Genomic DNA, 24,911 nt, shown 5'->3' with positions numbered 1-24,911 from the left:
TTTCTCTTTATCCAAGCAAATCTCGTGAATGTGTAGTGTATCTTTCATCTCCTTTTCCTCTTGTTGCTCTCTTTGTCCATGTAAATAACTCTTTATTGTCTCCATTTCATCTCTTCTTCCCTTTCTTCCTGTTTCATTTGCCTTAAAGCACCTGATCAGTGTTTCCAAAGCCGAATCCGGTGGCTAAACCGATTAGCTTGGTTTTTCATTTATGCTCCCAAGTTGTCTGATCAAAATTCTCATTCAATCAAAATCTCTCCACTAAATCGAATCGATTTTTTAATTTCATTTAATAAAAAAATGTAGAAAAAAATGAAAGAATTAAGAAAAAAATCAGGTTAAAATCCTCACTTTAAGAAAATTATTAAGATAGCGCCCCAATTACCAGAAATCATTAAAGGGCCTTCCTTATTTTAGATCTTTGATATTTTTTTATATTTTGATTTATATTCGGAGAAATTGTTGTGATAGTATAATTTATCATCATAAAGAAGTTCCCATTGATTTTTTACTTTATTTAGATAAAATTAAAATCTAGCAAGCAATGGCACACAAATCCACAGTCAAATTAAGGAGTGATATTAAATAAAACACCCCAAGTGACTCATGTCTCCTCACTACTGACTCATCCTCTTACTGGAACAAGCCTGGCAGCTTTCCTCGCTTTAATTCTTCCTTTGGCTGCTTGTTTGCTGAAGGTAAGTTCTAAAGGCCATCGATTCAGCATTTAATTGTTTGAAAACAAGTGGTGAATTTGACAAATATATATACAATGGGATCCAACTGTGTATAAGATATTAATATACTAGCTACTAATTGTAAGAATACGATCATTGTCATTGAAAAATGCTTTTCTTTTAATTATATTAAAGTAAACACGACATTGATTTATATACCTAAATTGTTATTATCTTATTTTATTTTCTCAAATATCTTTCATCGTGCACTTCCACCGCTGGACTTCAAACTCAATCCCACAACTGTGTTTTTTTCCTTGAAAAAATTATTTAATTCGTTCATTGTTCTTGTTAGTTTTAATTAAAATGCTCTCGCTTCACTTCGATTGAAAAAAATGTCTAGCCCAATAATTTTTTTTCCCTAAGTGTTGAAAAATGAGCCGTGAGTATTAATGTTTAATGAAATTAATTACCTCCAATTAAGTGAATTTATAACGGCGGCGTGCGGCGTTAAAGGCAACACGCAACTCGTAACGGGCGAGGACAACACGTTACTCTGCACTCAAAAATACCATGAACAATAAAAAAAGCAAGAAAATAATAGATCGATCCGTTTAGGGCTTTTGTGAGATTTACAGATCGATGGGTTTTGAGATGTATTTGCTTCCTTTTTATTCAATTTTAAGATCATGGAGGAAGAATTGATACGAGTCCCAAGAACAAGAACACGTCTTTGCCTCAATTTCTTTGATTTCCCATCTATTATATACCCAAAAAAAAAAAAGGAAACAGGGATACAGAAGAATCTGATTTCTAAAATGATCGGATTCCGTCATGGAGATTATGCGCCTGGAGAGTAAGAAGGGATCGGATTTCAGCAAAAACCTGAGTCCAGATCGGTGGAAATCTAGCGGTCGTCGGCCGTGGACATGACGGAGAGGCGGGTGGGGCGCGGTCGGAAGTCCTCCCTTCGCCTCTGTTGGTGCGAGGACGGCCGGATGAGGGCGGCGAGTGCGCGCCTAACCCACTCGCCCTCCACGGCACCGATCCGGACCAGCGAATTCGTCATCGCGGATCGGCGGGCGTTGAGGCGATTCGACGCCGCGGCCGCCGAGGCCGAAGAGCGGTGGTGCGATAAGCGGAGGCCCTTGTGGAGGCTGCAGCGGAAGGAGCCGGGGTGGGTGGTGGGGGAGCACATGCAGGTGCGGCGAACGGGGGCAGGCCGGCGGTCGACGGCCGCGAGGGAGCGGCGGGGGGAGCTTGATCGCTCAAGGGCGAAGCGGAAGGAAGGGGTCTTCGCGGAAGGAGCGGATCCGGCGAGGTGGAGGCGGGTGGGAGAACTGGATCGGCGATGGGAAAGGGATGCGGACAAGGGAGAGGAGTCCGCAGCGGCGGAGGCCGACAGGAGGACTCGGGCGGTGGTTCTCCGGGAAGAGCTCGCCATCTGGATAATTGCTGTGGATGATCGTGCAACCCCATTTGCGTCTCCAGAGCGCTGCATTTATAAAGGAAAATTAGAAGGGCATCTCTGTCATTTCGCAGGATAACACTGAGCGAAATGAAAGGAAATTTTAACGGACCAGCCGCTATTTGGCTTAAAGTAACGTTGACACGAGGCCATCGAGGAGCTGTTTTCGTCCCTAAAATAACCTTCTTGATAATTAACAGCTGGTGTTGGATAATTCATGCCTATTAAACCTCCTAATTATAAAAATCATACTAATTTTAATTTTGTGTCTAACATAATTAAAGTTTATAGACATCATCATCAACTTGACGTGACTCGAATGAAGACGAGTCAAACCGTGAGTAGGATGAGGCAACTAAAAGTCTATTCCAGTGATGAGTCAACAGATGCTTTTAAATTGCATGGATTCTTCCCAGTTGCCAAGTGGCAGTCTTTGACTGAAAGTTCGCGAGAATCTGGGAAGAAGGGTCAAAGTTTGTGGGCATTTAAGTCAAGCCGTTCTTCGATTAGTTATTTAATTAGTCGGCATTTACGTGTCGACCTGAAACAATTGGGTCTCTTGCTCCATCCCTTTGAGTCTGCAGACCATGCTTGGATCTTATGAACCAAGGCTATTTTTGTGAATTTACGCTCATTCTACCATGCATTCTTTAGTGACCAAAGCTTCGAGATATCCATGTGTTCTTTTTCTTCCATAACCGTGTTGGTGCTTTGAATGCTCCTCCATGATGCAAAGGATCTCGTTCATATGCCAATTCCTATCAGAATCCTAATTTCCACACAAAAGAGAAACAAATAGAGAAATGTAAAGCACCACATTTGCCACTTAAAAAATAATGCTAGATAGATTACTCATGACATAGTACAAAACTAATTTCTTGCCCACAAGTTCACACCGGGCTTCATACAATAGTCTGTAGAGGAACCAAAATATCAGTTCTAGCACCGGAATAACCCTTCATGTCAGAAAAAACTTAAAAAAAATTGAATGTGATTAGGAACAGAAAACTGTGGTGGGCTACCAAATTCTAAACAGCAAAGCTTATTCTACAAAGTAATGTTTGTATAGTTGTATCATATAACCCAAAATTCTCATCTAGCAAAAGTTCCATTAGGATTAGGGTAACATAATCAAACTAAGGATTGGTACAATCATGAGCTGCTCGTTAGATGAGCAGGAAAGAATCTGACATGCCTACACTGTCTCAACTTAACTACAGCATTTTGCGTTCTCCTCAGTAGGAGGTCAACATAGATGGCGCCTAGCACAGCTCTATGATTATCAGGCAGTGCACTCAGGGCTTTGTTCACAAACAAATCAGCTTGCTCAGCGTTTCCCTGTATTGCAGCCAATGCAGCCAGATTTACATAGAGTGCTCCACGAGCTGCTTCAGGCTTCAGAAAGATCATGCCTTGGACTTCACCACTTTTCGCATTTTGAGTACCAGCAAACTCATATGCATCCCCACTCTTATCTATTCTCCACTTCTCCGTGTCTTCTTCACTGTAAGGCAACTGAACTTCATTCTTTTCTGAAACATAAATGGACAAATGCTCAACTGCTTCTCTGACTCGATTCAAACAGCAAAGTGCTTCTGCAGCATATACATGGCCTAGAAATATGTACATTTTGGAGCAATCTGGCAGTTGCAGAATTTCTTTTGTAGCAGATAATGCTCTCACTGGATTTCCTAAACTTAGCTCCACATATGCTAAGTTGGCCAGGACAGCCTGCCTTATCATGTTTCTTTCCTTCCTACACATTTCCTCATGCAAAGAAATAGAGCTTTGTAATGTCATATTTGAGAGCGTACCCCCCTTACTTTCTCTAAGTTCACCATTAGCCATGGGTATGGAGGCAGATGTTACATTAGATGCCTTAGAATCACTCGTCACTGCATTCTTCTGGCTCATGTTCTTGGCACTGGCAGAGCTTGGCTGATTGGACTCTTCTTGACTCGATAGAGATGCTGTTGGATGTGACTTTCCAGCACAATCCAACAAATACAGAGCATTGAGTAAGCAACGGCGAGCAAAAGGGAGTGAAAGTTTAAGTTTTCCGTCTGGAACGACTACACCATCCTCTCCCGAGCACTTAAGATATCTGTTTGTGGAGCTCAGATCATCGATCACCAAGTGCCTCCACTTGCCTGATCCAGCTACACGAACTTTAACCACTTCGCCCTCTGATGATGAAGAACGACACTTTCCTAGAAGACCTTTCTCCAGCACTGACAAGCAGCATTCAGCAAACCGAAGCCATAGAATGGGTCTGGTGTAAAATATTGGTTTGGACTTATCAAAACATTGAGCTGCAACCAATGGTCTACCACAAAGTAGGTATTGCAAACCGCAATTATACAATATCAATAGTGACTTTTCTTGAGAGAAGGTGGAAAGTTTCAGAGACTTCTCAGATTGAAAAGCGGCATTACATTTCAAAGCCTTTGAGAAAAACAAACTTGAAATGTGATATTTGCCGAGTTGTTGATAAATGCACCCCATATTGTTGTTGAACATACAAAGCATTCCTTGATCAGACCTGTTATTGGATGTTGTTGTCAAAAGTTTTATAGCTTTCCGATGGTTGCCACGAGCATACTCCAATTGAGACTTCAAAAGAAGTGTTGTTGATGAATCTCTAAACCGTGCTATGTTCATAGCAAGCTTGATTTCACGCTTTGCAGCCTTCAAGTTTCTTGCAAGAAGCAGCAATTGGACCTTGTAAAGATGCAAATTTAGCTTAAGGTTGATAGCAGAAGCTTCTTGATCAGGTGATAACTTCAAATTGTCATTTGAAATGGGTCTCTCCATGTTTTCGCTACCAGTATCCAGTGTCGAATATAACGTCTCATATTCCAAACTCTCATCAGGTAAAGTTCTTCCCAAAGCATTTTCAGAAGCATTTCCATTAGTTGAATCCGTAGAGGCATCTGGAGCAGTGGCATTGCTCGTAATTGAAAATTTCAGTACTTGGTTAGACTGCTGTTGAGCGCTGCTACCACTATCTAGTTGTCCAACAGCACGAGCAATACCCAAAGATTTTTCCAGATACTGAATGACATCCTGAAATAAAAGCATAAAATGTTTGAACATAGAAAGGATAGAAAAAATATCTTAAAGCAGACATTGCATTTCACATGGTAAATCAGCTCAACAAATCCAAGATGTAAATAGGGATGTGATTGGATTCATTTTATACTCTTCCATTTTATCGTCTATATATTCTCCATCCTTCAAGTTAGGTTGTTTGCTAACATTAAGTTCGCTGCAATTCATTCCAAACAGATGACAGTTTCTTCACGTTAATAAAGATACAGGCAGGATTTAGCTTTTACATTACCTTTGCCTACTACTATCGTGATTCTTTTCAGCACTGACCATTATGCATTAACATAATTCTGATAGGTTATAACAAACAAGTGTGATAATATTAGAAAGTTCTAAATGTTGGTAGGTCTCTTTGTGCACAGATTTCGCAAATGGAACTACATAAATTATCCATTTTAGACCTAGATTTCAAAAATGACATTAATTAGTTTCAAAGAAAACAAGCTAATTTTTATGATATTTTTTGCTTCGTGATATTTCTTACTGGGTTTGGAGAAAGAGAATCATCATGCCAAGGCCAGTAACTAATCACAAAAAGACTTTCCCCACAACTCTGAAAAGCTGCCAGTTTAAGATTGCTCAATGAATGAAAGTTTTATGGCTCCGATAAACAAAGTTGAAATCCTATGCGAAGAACAAAAGTTAGCAGGTAGACTTGAACCATAAAATTCCGAAATGACTAGTCATCTAAGAGAGGGACAACCACAAAATATATAGACACTACAAACCATCTACATGTGCATGAAGGACTATGGACATGGAGCATCCTATCTTCAATACCCAATTGAAACTATTCATAAAAAAAATGGATGCAGATAGTATCTTTCTAAACCAAAAGATAATATGTCGAGAGATCTACAAAGCAAGACTACATCAGGCAATCAGCTAAAGTTATTGGACAATATACCACAAGAAAAAACTTAACTAGCAGGCTAAGCAATGATATACAAATAAGTATACAAAAGCCATTAATGTAACTATGATGCTGTAAACCTCAGGAAAAGTGCTAAAATCATACATGTAACATCCCAATGACAAGCTAACTCTCTTGAAAATTCAGGAAATTTATCAGAGAGAAGCTTAAATAGCATACCAAGCATATTAAATAAACTATGCTTCAAAACCACAAAATACACAAAAAGCCATTTGGACACCAAAAGAAATGAGATCCAATTATATTTACAAATGCAAGGAAATTGACAAGCAAAGCCAAATTACCCATATGTAAAAGCTACTGATAACAATCCCTGAATTGTGTTTGACTGTTCAAGTTTAATAATCTAAATCACATTGAGCAACTAAACAGATATTGCAGCAATTTCATTTTGTGCATAAAAAAAAGAGGCATCATTGAGGGAAAAAAATAAAAGGTGTCAATTACAAAAAAAACTTACTGAGGCTTGTGAAATATCTTCACAAGCTAATGAAACATCCAGTAGAAGAAGGCATACACGAAGAGCTATTTGCTGCAAAGGAAAAAAATAGTAAGGCAGAGTAAAAAGCAACATCTTATCAATAACTCATAAGATGATTAAATTAAGGCATACCTCTTCAATTGGCTCGATATTCTGGAACAGCTTTTCGAGAACAGATAATGACTGCGCATACTCATGGATATGGTAGAGAATGATTGCCTGTGAAGAACCAAATTAACAAAAATACTAAGAAGAGAGCCATTTATTAACTCATTCACTAATTATGGAAAGAAAATTTTAGTTAATATGCATTGAACTACATACAGTATTCAGCATTGTTATTGAAACATCAAACTCTTGGGCACAGACAACTCTGCTGCTATTTATAGCAGAACTTTGATGAATTGAAGCACTATTAGCTTTAGACCCTGAAACCATATAGCCTAGGTAGCTATTCTCAGAGTCGATCTGGTCCACGAAAGTATGTGCAAGCTCTTCGCTCTGCTCCTATTACCAATATAGTTATTAATCAAAGAATGCATGTAAAATATCTTTTCAGTTGCAAGAACAATGTTAGTTTAAGAAATCATAGAATGTTGACTGAATGGATAAACATGGATTAAATTATCTTTTCCAACTTTGAAAAAAGATAGAGAAAATGGTGAAATTACATATAATAGATAATAAAATATTAGCAATATTCAAAATACCATGATTTGGAGAAGACATGATTCCCAAGGAACAGCAGCCTTTTCTACTATAGCAGAATGGTTGATTCTAAAAATAATGTTTAACCTTATTATACAACATGTTAAGTATAATCATATAATATAATGTCATATGTTTAATATGATTATAGCTTTAATGTTTAACAGTTTGTTTCCTCAAGAATGTTAGTATGAAGATGAGAAATTTTCTTCCAAAATTAATTCAAAAAACCAATTACCTGTGATTCAGTAAACTTACTTTAACCTTGTTTAATGCATCAAGGAGATTCCTAGGATCAGTGCAACCATCTTGAAAGTATTCTGCAACAGCAATGTTATGAAGAACCTGAAATAAATAGCAAATGATTAAGAGTTCACTCAAACAAGAACTACCCATAGTAAATAAACTTTCTTTTCTTTTGTATGCAAGTCAACAATAAATCACCATGTAATTTAAAAATGAGTAAGTTATTAGTTAAAATAGAAATAATTCGAGGAAAAAATAGACTTGCTTCATATAGCAGCCAATCAATGCATTTTAACATGGAGAAACAACATCAAAGTTCAAAACCCTGAGTCACAACTATTAGGGAGAGCTAAAGACAAACAGTGTAAAAGCCATCGCACAAAAAGTAGAAGTGTGGATACCAAATAAGCAATTTCTTCTTTCATATCGAACCCAACAAAGAAACATTGGATCACCGTCATCTTTGGGAAGCAATGAGATTTCAATTAAAATAGAACAAATTTGGAGAATTTAACATTCTTGATTTGTATAACAACCGATCAATTGACTTTGGTATGGAGAAAAACCAACTAAAATACAGTCAGTGTAAAATCCTTAAGAGTTGAAGTCGAGTTCTATTTCAACTAAAATACAGATTAAAAAATGACAAATGATAATAAAAGTGTAGAAATAAAACAAGTAGACAACAGGTTCCATTATCACAACAGTTCACAGAACCTAAAACATGCTAAAAACACTAAATCTAAGAATTTATGGGTTGTAAAGACTCTAAGTTTGCTACACATGAAAAGTAATGAATCTGGAATGCAAATGCTAAACACGCTACAAGTTGAAGTCTTATGGGAAGTCAAGTGAAAGAAAAGGTCAGGACAGCCCCTTGGTGTCTAATCTTAACAACTTCGCATCTAACATTTGGACACTAAAATTAATGCTGGCTGATGACTTTGACTCTGAAATCTACCATATCCACAGTTCACACATGAGTGCAGTACACACTTCTTCATAGCAAATTCACTAGCAAACAACACAGAATAGGAATCTACAAGGTCCGTTATGCAAGGTTGACCATAGAGAAAGTTAAAATCTTGTTGTTCTTAGTTGTTGGTCTGCCAAATCTTCTCACAGAAGAATTACATCCATCATGCATTTGCTGCATCATATAAGATATCCTTAGGTCATTAGGCCATGTGCAAACTCTGTTCATCTTTCCTCCATTTTTAAGCCCCAAAATCTTATATATTTTTCATCATAAAGGATCTTGTCCTAGTGACAAAGCTGCAACCTTTCGTTTGCTCATGTTTGCTCATCTCTTGGATATGTAGTATCCTCTGCATATGCTAGAAGATTGGTATAAATGCTTGAAGCAATTATTGGACTAAGAGAGACTTGTCATCTTCAGTTCTCTATTCTTCAAACTGTTAAGTCATCATTCAATCAGCACTTTCCATTGAGAATTCATGTTGTTGCGCCAGCCAAGTAAATTCCCACTCATAAAGTTTTACATAGAAGTTGAAGGGAAAACAATTTGAGAACCAACTGATATATTTAAAGTTCGAAAACCTTAAGTTCATATGCCAACTTTCAGGAGTTATATCGGAATTGCGTATTAGCGCATCCCTTGAATAATATAAAAGGCGAGGAGAAAACACCCAAGGATCATGGAAGGCGTAAGTAACGAAGAATCAGAGAAGTTTACAAAAGCATCAAAGTATTCCGAATCCCCCTAATCAGAAATGGACCAGACAACAAAATCACAGTATAACGAAAGATAAATCGGACGCACCTTCGCATCGCCCCTCTTTTTATCAAAAATCTGGTTCAATACTTCAACGCACTCCTGGAACCTCCGGTTCTGGAACAAGAAAGAAGCTTCCTTGGCAAGCCCTTTGGCATCGGAGAGATTCCCTTCGTCGTTGGCAGGCCCATCCGTGATCCCGGCTAAAGCCGCCGCGGCCGAGGGAGAGGCTGGCGAATCCTTAGCTTCCATTCTACAGATCGACGCGTTCGATCAGATCCGTAGCAGCAAGTTGAGCGTATAATATCGGCAAAGCGACAATAGGGGAAGTAGGGATCGGGAGAAAGGGAGGACTCGGGTGTGAGCTAGGGCAGCGGATGAGCAAGGCTTTCAGTTGCAATTGTAGGGTTTTGAAGAGCAGAAGAGGGCTAGGGTTAGGGTACGGAGGGGCGACGAGATGAACTCGCAGGAGAATATTTGAGAGGTAGTGAGGGAGTGAGCTTGGAGATCACCGTCGGAGAACCGTCGGAGAGGGAGATTGCGACGGCCGGAAGAGGAAGAGTTGAGAAGTCGGCGAGCGAGTACATACAAAAGAAAGTGAAGGAACTGCGGAGATGGTGAGGATGATTAGGACTTCCTGATTGGGTGGCATTTTGATACGCGCGTGACACTCACGTGCTTAGATCAAAAACAAATTATTTATCATTTTTCAAACAAAATCGTTCTCCAATCCTCTATAAATAGATAAATCAAAAAATTATAATTAATTATGATAAAAAAAAATATTACTTTAATTTCATCAAAATTCTAACTCTTATCCATCTCAAAAACAGCGTTACATAAATTAGATTAGTTCACCGTATCATAGATAATGTTATTAGAGCCTAGAATTAGTAAATAAAAAGGTTAGAGACAGATCTACAAGTAGCATCACAAATTACTAAATGCAAACTGCTGCAGTAGGAATGTTGCCAATCATCTTATGAAAAGTTTTTGGTCGTGTTAGATTATTTCTTCACAGTTTAATGAACACATACATGTCAGTGGATATTTGTCTGCGAAACTCCAAATGGTGCACTAGCTTAACGAGTGATCAACCAAGACCTGAAATCGGAAAAGGCCAAGTAGATTTGGTTATGCAACAATTACAAGGATCTCAAGTTATTAATGAGCCAAGAAGAATCTAGATCAAATCCTCGTCTTCGCTTGCCGTGCTGCTCTCTCTCACTAAAATCGCAACAGCCACCAGTACAGGTAGAGATATCATAAGAAGAGCTTGCGTTAAGTTGGGCCTGGTTATATCAGGAAGAAACACGCTTCCGTACTTTATCAGAGAGGCACCACCAACTGATCCAGCAGCTAGTTTCCACAGGTACCCTAAATCATCCTGTATCATGATTGAACCAGGTCAAAAACATAATCAAGAATACCACCCATGAAGTTACTATAAATGAACGATAGACGAGGCAGTAGAAAAGAGCATCGAACTCATCCAAAACATGTTCTGAACATGAATCTATTGCTTTAATGAGAGATCGCACTCTGGAAGTTCAAACTCACATCTGAGCATCATGAAGGGGAGGAAGCATTTCACTCTGAATCTGAAACCAACCGTGAACTGAACTGAATATTTGACCATGTGTTCAGGTTAGAACTAAGGACGATGTGAAATTTGGTGAGCTATAGTAAAGAGCATGTAAAGTAAACTTTTATACATTAAGGGAAAAAGTAGGCACCAAAAGTAGCCTAATTGTAGAAACGTGCAATATATGCCAAGTATGTGTGTGTGTATATAGGTTCGTATAAATTACTATTGAAGATATCAAAATGTATGTATTCATAATACTCTGAACTAAGGATAAAATATAACAGCTTGACCTTTGCTATCAGCTTGGATAAGTTACTTAATATTAACTTGGGCTTAAGCATTTTGGAACAATGGTTGGTTCCGACAACTAACTGGGTGGGTCGGTTCTCTCATCTAAGTGAGTTGTGACAAGTATCTCTCTCCTACATGATGAATTGCACTAGTGACTTGGATCATCAGTTACAGGTTTCTATGGAACGCCAAAGCAATTAGAATTAAAGCTTATACTTTAAACTTTTTAAAGACAATTGCTTCCTGTAGGAATGCATGATGCCAAGATCCCTTTTCATCTCTAGTCGCAGAACATACTTCATCTTCTTGAATTTCAGGAGCATAGTCACAAAGCAAACCTATAAAGGAGGAAATAATCTTCCTTTTTGATTATCTTCTCCCTTGTCTACGGTAGCAGTTATAAAGGAATTGCTATTCCTAACCACGACAAGATATCTTCCTCTAGAGCTAACAGAATTCGTCCCATCTGTGTATGTGGTATTGTCGATAATTTTCTTCTGTTACCAATCCTGCTGAGACATGACTTGAGCACTACAGGCTTTGTTCCTCTTTTACTTCCATCAGCATGACCACATTCCTTGAACTTTTAACATAGGAAGTAGCTCGTGCAATCTTCTACCATATACTGGCCCAAAATATCTACTAGCAATGCGAATTTTCTCTTTTTATTTTGCTTAACCACATGACCTAGCACAAAAAAAAGTAACCATATACCAAAAGTGACAATCGGAGCAACCGAATATCACACTTTACTATCCTTACCAACATATCGGGAATGATTATCTTTCCATTAACAACCAACATATATCTCTTGGGCGCATTCCATCGAATACCTTACAGGCCTACAAGATAACACTTCAACCTGATGGAAGTTACTGTTCATATCCTCCATGATACATACTGGAATAAACAGTTAAACTGTTTTCGCATATAAATTCACAACATTTAAATCTAACCAAAAGATTTCCTAAATGGAAAACGGCAATGTTAGCGATCATTCATGATTCAAAACCACAGTACTGATAAACTTCCTTAATTTCTCAACGCGGGAGTCAATACGACCAGATCGGCCAGAGGGAGAAGGGTCTAATCCCGATTGGCACAGATAAAAAAGGGGAAATCGTTAAAGAAATAGGGGAAAGTGGGAGAAGACTGACCGACAGGATGAGTGAAGTATCGATAGGACTCGTGCTTCTTTCTTCATCTTCGTCTCCTCTTCCTCCTCCTTGCGGGGGTTGTGAAGAAGCCCGGGGAGTGCTGATGGTTCTTGTTGAGCTCCTGAAGGCGCGACGCAGTGGGGTTGGATAGGCTTTGCTTACACCCCATCGCTGAGGATGAGAGAACGGAGAAGGCAGCAGCGCCAGCAGGGAAGTCGAATGAGGCCGCAGAACGGCGTGGCTGCAGGCGGAGGCTGGCGGCGCCATTCTCACAGTATCCTGTTCCTTTTTCCTGAGATTTTTCGACCTGCTCGCTCTTATTTTAAGAAATTTTCATTTTGCTCCTTACTTCACCAACTTTTTATTTTCCCCTAAATATTTTAAATTTATGCTTTACCTCTCATAATTTTTTAAATAAAACCAAAACACCCTTGACTTCTTACACCTTCATCAAAAGTTTTCTTTATATATAATCCAGATGCTTGCCCGCTATGTGCTCGACCAATGACCTCAAAGAATATCTTTTTGGCCTTATCGATTAACACGCTCGCCGATCCCTCATTACTCAGAAGATTATCTTAAACCACACTATCATAAAACTCGGGACGTCTTGAAGTTGCATCTCCATATAATTCTTAGCCTTCACGTTCTGGGATTTTATTGCTTTCGGCGTAATGTATTTAGAAGGGATCGAAATCCAGTTCTACTCGATTCTGTAAGTTCCAGTAAGCAGATAGACCATTTGATGGCAGCTCCGGCACAAGATTACTGACAAGATTGACATAAATCTGTAGGCATTGACACACTCCTGTCCCAGGAATGGTATCTCGAAACTTTGGAAATGCATCTTCCAATTGCTGTGAACGAGGAAGTTGATGTCCTCTTAGGTTTAAGGATATGATCTAATAAACCGTAAATATCCACTCGATGCAAGATGTAGCGAAGCCATTGACTAGGAGGGGAGAATGTGGTAGCATCCATGGAATGGTACTCTGGACCTTGTGCCATCAGTGCTGGATGGCATTGTGGCATCAGTGTTCGTCGCAGGCGTTGGTGGGATCTTGAAAGCAGTTCGGATCCTCTGCGCCGCTAAAGCCTCTGTGCCCCTGTGCCACTCAGAAACGACAAACTCCTGCACGCAGATCACACGTGAGTCTTCGCCAAAAACCTTCGGCGCCAAAAAACCGAGCCTCCTCCGCCTCTCTTCGCCACCGCAAACCGAGCCTCCCACCCGACCAGCCTCGTTGTCCATTTTAAATATCTGAAAGGTTTCCAACGCTGCACGTTGGACCTGGTCGATTGCGTGATCGACCAAAGCACGCTGGTCGATCAGCTGATCGACCAAAGCAAGCTGGTCGATCAAGTGATCGACCAGCACATTACGTTGTTTTTTAAACCATGAATTTCTAATGTGACAAAGTACAATTAAGTTGGCTTCTTGCATGCATCGTTGGATTTCTAACATCATGCATGCATGCATGAGATTTCTAATGGTAAGGCATGTGCTATCACCATTTGCTATCAATAGCATGCATGCATTAATATGATTAACTTCATTAAACTTCAACTTGTCTAGCCCAATTAGTCCGGGTAAGACTAAACTTAAATCTTTTGTACTTGTCAAACAACAAAACAGATTCTCTGACTAGACTCAAGTCTGACCAGGCCAGACTGCATCAACAAAACACACCACACATGAGAAAGATTTTCTTTATTTCCTGGTTGAGAGAAGTCAATAATGGTTCATCAAGCAAGAAATAAGATGTTTGATTATCTTTGTGACAAGCTACCTAATGTCCACTGCCCTATTCAATGCACATGAGCACAAGATGCTGGAACTCTGAATCAATATGGGTGTAGTTTGGTTGGCATTGAGTTTCAAAATGAATGAATTCAACAAGCCAGCTGCTTTCTGGCTGCTTTGTTGAATGACATTAAGAGGTAGCAAGCATTCATTGAGTATATGAACAGCAACCAACTCAATGTCAGTAATGAAAGGGCCAAACAGACAAGCCCTTGAATCCTATAAACAAATAAAATTGTAAACTACAATTAATTAAGAAATAAATTAGTTAATAAGGTCCACTGCCCTACAAGCACAGGGGCAGGGGCCGGGTCGTTACAAATATGGGTGTAGTTTGGTTGGCATTGAGTTTCATTGTAAACTACAATTAATTAAGAAATAAATTAGTTATTTCAAATAATCTTATAGTTTATCACACATCGATATAAATTTAAATAATCTTACATTCCACAAAAAGGTTGTATTGACATGTTAGTGGTTTCTTAAACAAAACAAAATAAATCTCAATCTGGCTTCAAATAGATTTCACCCTATTGTACAATTTTGCCACAAAACGTATCTAGAAACATAAATGTTCCAAGTGTCTTTGTTTTCTCAGTTCTAACAGCTCTGTCATTGATGCTAACTGCCAGGTGAAAGCAAAAGAATGCTTGTAGATTCGTAGATCAATAATGATTTATAGATTCAATTGTTGCTGCAAAACTACCCAATCCTGCATTCATATCCATTATGTTTCGGTACCTTCCAGTACCGAAATCACCTCTGTTCAAACATTCTTGCAACAATTTGCATCTACCAGTTCCGCGATTCAACCTGCATCTACAAAAAAAAAGATCATTGATCATGGAAGAGATAGATAAACTAGAACTTGAGCGATTAAGTTCAACTGAAACAAACAAACCTATCCAAGTCAACTACAGTGGGCAAATTGATGGTACATAAAACTTGTTAAGCGAGATTATAGTATCCTTGCAATTCTACATAAAAGGCAAATGTGTGACTTACTTTCCTTTGCAATTGATGGTTTGTTGTGAAATCTTTAATCTAATGATCTGAACTGATGAGCAAGTAGGCTACTCATAAAACAATTACTTCTAATTTATTAAAGATTAAACAATTACTTCTAAGTATAAAGAGAATGTGCTTATCGACCTCAAGAACTACCTCAAAAACTTATTGCTTCCCCATAAATTTTCCATGCTTGAACTTGCTGTAGTGCTTGTGGTGCTTGAACTTTCCTTGGCCGATTCCGTGGGAATACATTCCATGCCCCTGATATCCTCCTGTATCCAAAATACAATATACTCACATGTAAACATCATATCACTTATAAACTTGATATGTGAATGCTGGTTATAAGGAATGAGACTCACCGTGGTATCCAGGATACCCAAAGAGTGGATGTCCAGCTGGGGGATATCCGATAAATGGATATCCTGCTGGGGGATATCCCGACGGTGGGTATCCAGCAGGTGGATATCCTGATGGAGGAAAAAATCCAGCAGGCGGCATCCAGCAGGTGGTATCCGACGGGTGGTATCCGGCAGGTGGATATCTTCCCTATAAAAAGAGGGAGGTGATAACTTAGTGTGAGAAACAAAGAGTTATAATCAAAAATCATTTGCAAGATATTGTAAATAGGAAGAAGCATATTATAATATGTTACAAGTGATCATCATATTATCTTACTTGCTCTTTGCTTAATATGTTGTCCGAAGATGAGATAGTTGCCTGAAATTCTGTCGCTGAGGAAGTTGCCTAACAATAATCAATATCAAAATTAGTTTGCGATAGTTACTTGAATTTATTAATAAATATATAATTTTAAAATGTGAAAACATGAGTGAATGTTATAACATTAGTGAACCTGAGATAATTGAGTTTCGACCATTCTCAAATCTTCAACAAAGCTACCAAGTGTTTGCATATGATTTGTAGGCTAAAACAATAAAATATAATCTTAGATAGTGTAACATAATTAATTTAGTTTAACATACAAAAAATAATCCTTAACTTTATTGATCATCCGTTGACCTTCTTCATTGGGCATGGTAGATAAACTTTCATAATGCTCTTCTATACCCTATTAAAAAAAATCTGAACTGATTAAAGTCTGTATGATTATTAGATGCTATACCAAATAAAAAATTTAAGTATTAGTAAAGATGATACCTGAACCGCTGGAGTTTGCTTTGTTTTACTTGTCACTTTCTTTTTCTTAGAAATATGTTCTAGGCCCCGTTTCAATCTCTTTCCTGAAACTGTTTTCTTCTTGGGTTTAATTCCTTTGATTGCAGGATTGTTTCGGGCGCCAATTGGATACTCTGTTTCATTCAATTGCCTTGAGTCATCTAGAGATTGAACCAATTGATCAGCTTCTTGGCTCACTTTTGATTTTTGGACATTTGATTCATTAACTAGTAGCTTATCATCCACCATTTTACATAAGCTCAACATAGCATCTTTGACAAACAAATGAGTGTCATCCCTTTCTGCAGCCTTGGTAACCAACTGAATAGATAACCCACACAAATCTCTATATCGCATATTGTGAAGGAGTTTTGGATCCAAACTATCTTTGTTCACAATTGTATCATTAACTTCAAAGTATCCACCTTTTGCTTTTCGTGTCCACCTTTTCAAAATATACTCACTTGGGATATTCATGATATTGTTAAGTGTGAATATTTTCAAAATATGAGCACACAAAATTCCAGCAAATTCATATTTTCTACAGCTACAATGACACTGAATTTTTTCATTTGATGAATCAAGTGTAACTATATGATGGTACTTTTTTTTTGTGAAGTAACTCTATATGTTGCATGTGATCCAACATTCTCATACATTTCTGCAATAGAATCATGAGATTTGCACCACTCTTGTTCAAAACACTTGTATACCTCAGGAGTATAAGTACGACTCGCATGCTTTAATATTTCAATTGGAAACATTAAGCATGGAACACTTGAATTTGATTTAAAATCGGCCTTTAACTCATCATATCGGCGATCATCAAGTAATCTTTGGAAGTGCTTGAAAAAGTCCAAAAACTTATGCTGATAAGTGACATACCTTTTCACCATACTATTCATGCTCTCACTTCTTTGGGTTGTAGTCATATCAGCACAAAACATTTGTCGTCCATAAACTAAAGCCCATTTTTCCTTTATGTGAAACAAACGTCTCAACCAATCATTATCTTCAAGTGTATACTTAGTTAACATCATGTTCCAAGCTGAAATAAATTCTTCCTCTTCATCAAAATCATATATACACGAGGCAAAATCTTTAGCAAACTCTTTGAACTCAGAAAAAACACCACTCAAATGTATTGCAGCATTTTGATAAATGTGCCAAATACACAAACGGTGATGTGTTTCAGGCCATCTGGAAGCTAAAGCTCTTGCCATTGCTGCATCTTGATCTGTAAGAATGGTTGTTGGTTTTTTTCCAGACATAGCTCTAACAAATGTATCAAACAACCACTCAAATGTTAAAGCAGTTTCATCATATAATAATGCTGCACCAAAAATTATGGATTGCTTATGATGATTAACACCTACAAATAATGCAATCGGACGACCTTCATTGTTCTTTCTGTAGGTGGTGTCAAAGCAAACAACATCTCCAAAATTGCCATAATTTGCTCTCATCTTAGCATCAGACCAAAATATATTAGTAATCAAATCATCTTCATCCACTTGAATAGCATTAAAAAAATTAGGATCATCAAGTTGCATTTTCTGTAAATATTCAAGTACACCTCCTGTATCCCCTACCCTCATATTTCTTGTTCTTTTGGATCGCAAGTAGTTTTTATAATCATTAGGAATAAAACCTAAATACTCCCTCCCACCTACTTGTCTAGCCATAAGATCATGAGATGCTTTTGGGGGGATTCCCACATCACTAGCCATCTCAATTTGTATTGCAGCAGAAGAAGATATATTCCTATGACATCTGTAGAGATGTGTTTTGTTTGGACTTGAAAGATAATGATTATGCTCTTTAACAAATTGAACCACAGAAAACTTGGTAGTATTCCGACAACTAATCTTCATTTTAGCATTACAACCAAACCTTGTTTCAGGACGACTTTGTTTCACATAAATATCTCGTTTGTCCTTTCCCCTTTTACCTTGTGCACTACAACAAAACACTCTATCAAGTAATTTCCCGGATTGATCAGTATGTGTTCTACACCTTCTTATGCCAAATCCAACTTGTTTAGCATATTTCAAGTAAAATTCATACGCTTCCTCTTTTGTTAGGAATTCTATACCCAATTTTGGCATTGATTCTTCTGGAATAACTGAGTGAGAAATCACTGTATTATCTCCAATGTTCGATCCTTTAGATTCAATCAAATAATAGAAACACACTAATCACCAATGCATGTATTCAATCAAACTATTCAATATAATTCCAATAAAATTATTAATACCTTGAACATGAATGGGACGTTCTTCATCTGCTTCAAAAACCAAACCGCCTTCATTTTCTTCAGAATCATCTTCACTTAACTCAAAATTCAATCGACGACAACTAGTAGAGTCACCTTCCATGATAATTCTTTAATCCTGAAAAAAAAAGAACCACACAGTAACTATAAGCGAAAATTGTAACTATAAATAAACCAAAAAAAAAGAAAGATTTGCCATTCAGTAAATTTAAAATTTTCAACTTGCAAGCATCCGACTTCGCTGCTTAATTTATTTACATTGAAAAAAAAAGGAGGAAGAGAACATAAATAATGTGAAAAAACTTTATCATCTTACTTTTGAATGATGAGGGAATTAGGTGGAAGAACGTTACTGCTTGAAAGGACTTAGTTGTTCAATGTACTTGTCAGAAATAACTGACAAAATTCTCCTTTATTCCAACACATTTAACAGTTCTTATCTACACTTTCACTTGTGCAGCTAATTATAGACTTCTCTTCCTTCAAAATTTTCTTTAAATTTGCTAACATAGAAATCACAAATTCAAGATGCATTCACTAAATCTGCTGTTCCACTCGCCAGTATTTCCAGTGTGTTTTATAAATCAGTTAAGGTATTCCCATTTGGCTTAAGAGTGAAACTTCAGAATCATCCTTTTCGAATTAATTAATTGACCCTGCTTTTGAATTCCAAAATCAAGTGTTGGTTGATGGACCATTCCTACACTTTCCATCCTCTTTTTCTTTTCCTCGAGTATTCATTTGCCCACTTGTAGATCTGCTATATAAATAGATACGCACAGATTTGAGGAGCCTTAAATTAATGCATATCAACTATTGAGGTGGCAGGGCATGTGAATAGTTTTCAATGTGTTCTTCTGAGTGGTCTCTTTGCTGGCAGAGTACCTCCTTCCATTAATACATAAAGTTAACCAAGGAGGCAAGGACCCTTCCTTAAAATCCCCACATGTCCAATTTTGTTCAGATGTTGGCTATCTATACACCCATTTGGGACAAGATTTGACCCCTCATCACATCATTAAATCACGAGCATGTAAGCAATCGATCACTTTCAGTTAATTTTCTATACCACATAATTTTGAAGTAAGCTTTAAAAAAACAGCGCCAAAGCACATCCTCTGCATGCCATATTGCCATTGGTGCTTAAAGGTACACATCACACTGTTCAAATCACAACCAGATCTGCCACAACTTCCTTACAGTTACTTATAAAATGTTCCAACTCATCGAGTATTAAAGGCAGTGATCATTGTTCATTAATGGAGGCCATGCTCTTCTGTTTGTTTGCCTTATATGATTTCACATTCCATCATTGACAAATCAATTACAACATTGAAATAATCAAAATGGAATATTTCAGAACTGATGTCTGGACGAATTTATAGGGAAAGAAAAAACAGATTTTCATATCTTAACTAATAACTATTATGATAAGTATCGACTATATATGCGAAGACAATATTTCTACTATAATACTCATCAGTTAACTGATAAACCTTGTGCTTAGCACCTGTTCTTGCCCTGGATTCTTGCTGTGGTCAGATTACATAAGCCAATTACTCGGCACAGTTGGGCACAGCTGCTGCCAGTTGCAATCCCACAAGAAACCCAGAGCATGAGAGAGAGAGAGAGACAGTACTCCTGCACTCTGTCTCTAGGACCAAGGCCATTAGTATTAAATTACATGCTCCCCAGGATTCCTTCCCCTTTGGGACCCCCGATATTGCACCATTGGCCCCTGTCTCCCTCACCCTCCCACTAAACTAACCAACCAACCCAATAGGGCTGTGCCCTAATCCTGCTATACCAAATAATCCATTAATTAACACTAGACTGAATAGTAGTACCAGTGTGGCAGTACAGTGATGAAGCTGGACTACATGCACTGATACACATACGTATAAAATTTGTTTCCTTTTCTCGAGACCCATGCATAGATGGCGCCGATGCATGCAGGCACGGTGCTATCTGCAGGGAGAACACAATTCAATTTAATGTATGTAACGGAAGAAGAAAACTGGTAAAAGTGGCATATTTTGGGGGAAGAGAAACGATGGTGGATGCGACTTACGAGCGTTTTGTTACGGTGCGGAGGAGTGTTTGTTGATGTCGAATTCAGTTTATTGGATTTCATTTTGCACGTACGTACTTTTCTGTCGAAGGTACAAACGTAACAGAGTAGCACATTACGGTGAATAGATGGCCGGCATCGCAATCCAATGGAATCAGAGTCATGGAACACATTTTGATCGGGTGGCCACGGATGAAGCCATTGTCAACCACCATTCCAAGCGGATCACGACTATGTGTTTTTGCTGTTGGATGCGAAACATTCCAATGGGGACGGGGCAGACAACTTGGCCTTCAAGTCATGGACAGCAACTAATAGGTTAGGGAGAGAGAAGTCACCGGAGGAGGGCAGCTTTTAGAAGTCCCCCCATACTTTAATGCCGCGACAGGACCAGCACAGGAAAAGGACCGTGTCGGTGGGGCACAGAGCCTCCAGTCCCCTCAGAGCCCTGCATCCTGTCCCCCCTCTAGATTCTCATAATCTCTACATGTGTGTGTCTATATATATAGACTCGCAGGGCAATCTCATCTCGCTCCTTTGATTTCCTTTCTCCACATTTTAATCAATTAGGCGAAGCAAAAAATGGAGTTGGAGCTCGGCCTTGCACTCCCCAGCTCTGATCTGATGATGGAGAAGAGTACCTCCTTTGCAAGAAAAGACGCTTCGATGAGGTGCTCGACGAAAACACTGTTACTTTGCCTCTCTTCATGCAGAGGGAGGAAGACGACGATGGCAGCAGCGACAGTGACAGGGGATTTGATCGTTCTTCGGAGGAGCTTAACTTGTGAGTTCAATTTCCACAAATTGATTGATTGTGCAAGCTAATTAATTATCAGATGATTTGGGTGAGTTAATTTTGTGCGTGTGCGTGTATGTAGTGGTGGAGGTAGAGTTATAGTTGGTTGGCCGCCGGTGAAGTTGTCGAGGAGGAGGATGAGCTGCGTGAAGGTGAACATGGAGGGGATTGCCATAGGGAGGAAGGTGGACCTCTCCCTCCATGATTCTTACCAGGCTCTTTTCCGCACACTATACACGATGTTCCCTAAGAAGCAACATGGTAGCCATATATATGCTTTAAGCAATTCCTTAATTGGGACATGCATTTGTATATGAAGAAGCTGTTAATTATGAGATGGATGTATTACAGAGGAAGACGATGAAGAAGCGTATAATTATTACAAAGTGACTTATGAGGACGAAGAAGGGGATTGGATGCTGGTTGGAGATGTGCCATGGGAGTAAGTGTTCCCATTTAATTATCCTCTTTAATTACTTCTTTTATCCTTAATGATCTTTGTCACACTCATTGCAGGGCTTTTATCAAATCGGCGAAGCGTCTCAAGATAATCAACTGATGAAGCAGAAGGAAGATGATTTAGACCCAAAAGTCTATTTTAGCTAGCCATATATAGTTGCTATATTATATTATATATATAATATATATGTATGTATTTTAACTTCCTTTATGTGATCTCGAGGTAAACAGTGCTATGTTTAGTTTTGTGTTGCGCACGAACAGTTGGACTTATGGTTAATTGTTGGTACTTTCACAAAAAAAGGGTATAATGTGGTAATTTTCACTTGTGTTAATGATACATAGAACTCTAGCTCACAAGTCCCAGCATGACTTTGAAGGCATTGTTTGCTTACCAAACTAAACAAAGAAAGAACATGCATGTGGCACTCCGAATCTAGAGTACTAGTGGGAAACAGGGCAAATTAGCCTCTCATAATGCTGCTGATCTTGATCGATTTTAGAAAGGAAATTGTTTGTAAATTCTGGTAGGTAGTGTTATCATGTTGCTGAATATTTCATCTCAATTACAGCTTTATCTATGATAAATCATGGCATGTGAACTATTAAGAGTCCGTCAGTGCAGTGGTGCTTGTATCAGTAATAGTATTACTGGGATACACTTGAACAGCAACGTGAAGAAGAAGAAGAAGAAGATAATATTGACGGCCATGGCGAGTGTTTTGTTCGATCGAGATCGCTGCGGATTCTTTGGATTGCGCGTGTGGTCGTATGGCAGGGGACGAGGATTACGATTTACGAGGGATGGCGCGCAAGCAAAGCTGCGTCTTCTTATGACACGCCAGCATGAACTCTTCCTCCATGTCCAACTCTGTCGGTTTCTTCGCCGGTCCTCCGTCGCCCTGGACCGGCATCTCCCAGTCGAAGTAGTAGAGAAGGCAAGCGAGAACCAGCTCCACGCTTGCCATTCCGAACGTGCTACCGGGGCACATCCTTCTACCCGCCCCGAATGGTATGAGCTCCAAGTTGTTCCCCTTCAGGTCCACCCCGCAGCTCCTCCCACCGGCAGCGAACCTCTCCGGCTTGAACTCCGTGGCGTCGTCCCAGTACCGCGGGTCCCTCCCCAGCGCCCACGCGTTCACCAGCACCCTCGTCTTCGCCGGAATCCAGTAGCCCATCACCTCCATCGCTTCCTGGCACTCCCGCGGCAGCAACAGAGGTAGAGCAGGGTGAAGCCTCATCGTCTCCCTCACCGCCAGTTTGAGGTAACTCATCTCGCCGACGTCGTCCTCGGTTACCGTCCCCTTGTCTCCCACCACCCGCCTCACTTCCTCCTGCGCCTGCTTCATCGCTATCGGATTCTTCATCAGCTCCGACATCGCCCATTCCATGATCGTAGAGGTAGTTTCGCTCGCCGCTGCAAAAAGATCCTATTTTGATACAAAGATTAGTATCCTCGATGCAATTGATGATCTCAAAAACATGATTACTCACAAAAATCATAGCTTTGATGGACAAGTCCGTGAGAGGGAACGGAAGGCTGCCTTCAGCTTGAACCTTGAGCAGGGTATCCACCATGTCCTCCTCTGCGCTCTGCTCTGCAGACGTTTTACTCCTCTGTCTGTGCTCCTTGACGATGCTATCCAAGATGGCATCCGCCTCGAGGTGCAGCCGCTGCATCTTGGCCGACAACAAGCGGTTGAGCAACCCGAGGAGCAGCGACGACGGGTACAAGTCGGCCAAGTTGAATCCCCCCGATGCTTCGAGCCCCTTCGTTATCAACCGCAGGAACTCCTGCTGATACTTGCACTTGCTCCCAATGATGGCCCTCGCCGCGATGTCGTTCGCGAGCACCTTAAATCCGCTGTTAAGATTCACGCTTTGGGGTGCCAACATTATGGAGTGCATAAATTTCAGCACCTCATCCTCGCGGATGTGGCGGAAGGACTGGACGCGCTTGGCGCTGAGGAGCTCCACCATGCTCATTTTGCGGAGCTCGCGCCAGCAGATGCCGTAGGGCGCGAAGACAATGCCGTCGCTTCCGTAGGCGATCAACTTGGCTGAATGGATGACGGGGCGCGTGGCGAAGCTGACGTCGTGGGTCTTCATGATCTCGGCGGCGGCCCCAACGGAGGAGATGACGAGGGTGGGGACATGGCCGAACTTGAGGAACATGGCGGGGCCGTATCGCTGGGACATGGACGCGAGGGTCTGGTGCAGCAACGGGCCGAGGAGGTGGTGCAGGCTGCCGATGACGGGGAGGTTGAACGGGCCAGGAGGGAGGGGCTTGCCGTGGCCTCGCCGTCGGCCATGGCTACGCCTGAGGAAGACGAGCAGGAGGAGGGGGGCGAAGAAGAGGATGAGAAGCTTCAGGGTAAAAGCTTCCATGGCCACGCACGCTATGGAATTTAATCGTTCCGCCGTCCAACTTCCGCGGTGTGTGAACTGATATATATCGTAGAATGACAGTCAATTGGCGTTGTTTTGGATGGACGCCGGCGACGGATATGGAATCTTGCTTCTTCGGTGATGCTTAGCTTGTGAATTGAGATGAAGACGAAGGCAGATCAGTTTAATCTTCTGTCTTCGTCATGAAATATTTTTTACTGAATTCAAATATGTCGTTCTTGGCCGCCTGCCATATTTGAATTCAGTAAAAATATAAATTGGGCAATGATGACAAAGTGGTTGGATGATACGAACATTAATAAAAAGTAAACAAGAGATGACAGAAGACTCCAGAGTTTAATTAGTAATTAAAGTCTGGGTTTGGCTTCACAAGTGACGTTGTGGGTAGTAGCGGAAATACTGATGGATTCGACCATTCAATTGTTCATAAGCAAAGAATATTGATATAATTAAGATAAAAAAGATCAGTTTTTTATTTGAATAAATTGTACCATTAGAAAAAAGAATTTAT

General features: G+C 39.7%; 5 protein-coding genes and 1 pseudogene across 5 annotated transcripts; 1 reads left to right on the top strand and 5 right to left on the bottom strand.

The window, feature by feature from the left end:
• Positions 1-1,393: 1,393 nt before the first annotated feature.
• LOC141844819 (uncharacterized) lies at positions 1,394-2,141 on the bottom strand. The gene has a single exon (XM_074732813.1). It carries the CDS (start codon positions 2,119-2,121, stop codon positions 1,585-1,587), a length of 537 nt encoding a protein of 178 aa, XP_074588914.1. The 5' UTR covers positions 2,122-2,141; the 3' UTR covers positions 1,394-1,584.
• Positions 2,142-3,234: 1,093 nt separating this feature from the next.
• LOC141811702 (uncharacterized) lies at positions 3,235-9,875 on the bottom strand. The gene is made up of 6 exons (XM_074699742.1): positions 9,409-9,875; positions 7,638-7,724; positions 6,996-7,178; positions 6,804-6,890; positions 6,651-6,722; positions 3,235-5,211 (listed from the first exon to the last, which is right to left on the bottom strand). Exons 1-6 carry the CDS (start codon positions 9,610-9,612, stop codon positions 3,298-3,300), a joined length of 2,547 nt encoding a protein of 848 aa, XP_074555843.1. The 5' UTR covers positions 9,613-9,875; the 3' UTR covers positions 3,235-3,297.
• Positions 9,876-10,356: 481 nt separating this feature from the next.
• On the bottom strand, positions 10,357-12,686 carry LOC141812345 (uncharacterized). Its single transcript, XM_074700384.1, has 2 exons — positions 12,397-12,686; positions 10,357-10,747 (listed from the first exon to the last, which is right to left on the bottom strand). The coding sequence occupies exons 1-2, from the start codon at positions 12,661-12,663 to the stop codon at positions 10,544-10,546; spliced, it is 471 nt and encodes a 156-aa protein (XP_074556485.1). The 5' UTR covers positions 12,664-12,686; the 3' UTR covers positions 10,357-10,543.
• A 2,687-nt stretch (positions 12,687-15,373) lies between these two features.
• LOC141824601 (protein FAR1-RELATED SEQUENCE 5-like) lies at positions 15,374-18,782 on the bottom strand (annotated as a pseudogene).
• Positions 18,783-21,277: 2,495 nt separating this feature from the next.
• Positions 21,278-22,301, top strand: LOC141847685 (auxin-responsive protein IAA20-like). Its single transcript, XM_074735751.1, is given in 5 exon segments — positions 21,278-21,376; positions 21,379-21,520; positions 21,615-21,793; positions 21,884-21,974; positions 22,049-22,301. Coding segments are annotated over 5 exon segments (513 nt in total). The 5' UTR covers positions 21,278-21,318; the 3' UTR covers positions 22,092-22,301.
• Positions 22,302-22,674: 373 nt separating this feature from the next.
• On the bottom strand, positions 22,675-24,205 carry LOC141811866 (desmethyl-deoxy-podophyllotoxin synthase-like). The gene is made up of 2 exons (XM_074699941.1): positions 23,486-24,205; positions 22,675-23,421 (listed from the first exon to the last, which is right to left on the bottom strand). The coding sequence occupies exons 1-2, from the start codon at positions 24,188-24,190 to the stop codon at positions 22,780-22,782; spliced, it is 1,347 nt and encodes a 448-aa protein (XP_074556042.1). The 5' UTR covers positions 24,191-24,205; the 3' UTR covers positions 22,675-22,779.
• Positions 24,206-24,911: the final 706 nt, after the last annotated feature.

Source organism: Curcuma longa, chromosome 1 (genome assembly GCF_044706935.1).
Source record: "Curcuma longa cultivar G26 ecotype Majalengka, Jawa Barat chromosome 1, ITB_CL_G26_1.1, whole genome shotgun sequence".
In the NCBI taxonomy this organism is placed as follows: domain Eukaryota; kingdom Viridiplantae; phylum Streptophyta; class Magnoliopsida; order Zingiberales; family Zingiberaceae; genus Curcuma; species Curcuma longa.
This window is presented reverse-complemented; position numbering and strand designations above follow the sequence as displayed.

Bases quoted from the DNA above. Each gene is read 5' to 3' on its own strand.
- LOC141844819 (XM_074732813.1), bottom strand. From the start codon at position 2,121: ATGGCGAGCTCTTCCCGGAGAACCACCGCCCGAGTCCTCCTGTCGGCC.
- LOC141811702 (XM_074699742.1), bottom strand. From the start codon at position 9,612: ATGGAAGCTAAGGATTCGCCAGCCTCTCCCTCGGCCGCGGCGGCTTTA. The intron at 7,179-7,637 runs GTAAGTTTACTG...TATTGGTAATAG, and splicing joins ATGCATTAAACAAGGTTAAA to GAGCAGAGCGAAGAGCTTGC. The intron at 6,891-6,995 runs GTATGTAGTTCA...GGTTCTTCACAG, and splicing joins CAATAACAATGCTGAATACT to GCAATCATTCTCTACCATAT.
- LOC141812345 (XM_074700384.1), bottom strand. From the start codon at position 12,663: ATGGCGCCGCCAGCCTCCGCCTGCAGCCACGCCGTTCTGCGGCCTCAT. The intron at 10,748-12,396 runs GTCAGTCTTCTC...ATCATGATACAG, and splicing joins ATACTTCACTCATCCTGTCG to GATGATTTAGGGTACCTGTG.
- LOC141811866 (XM_074699941.1), bottom strand. From the start codon at position 24,190: ATGTCCCAGCGATACGGCCCCGCCATGTTCCTCAAGTTCGGCCATGTC. The intron at 23,422-23,485 runs GTGAGTAATCAT...GTATCAAAATAG, and splicing joins CCATCAAAGCTATGATTTTT to GATCTTTTTGCAGCGGCGAG.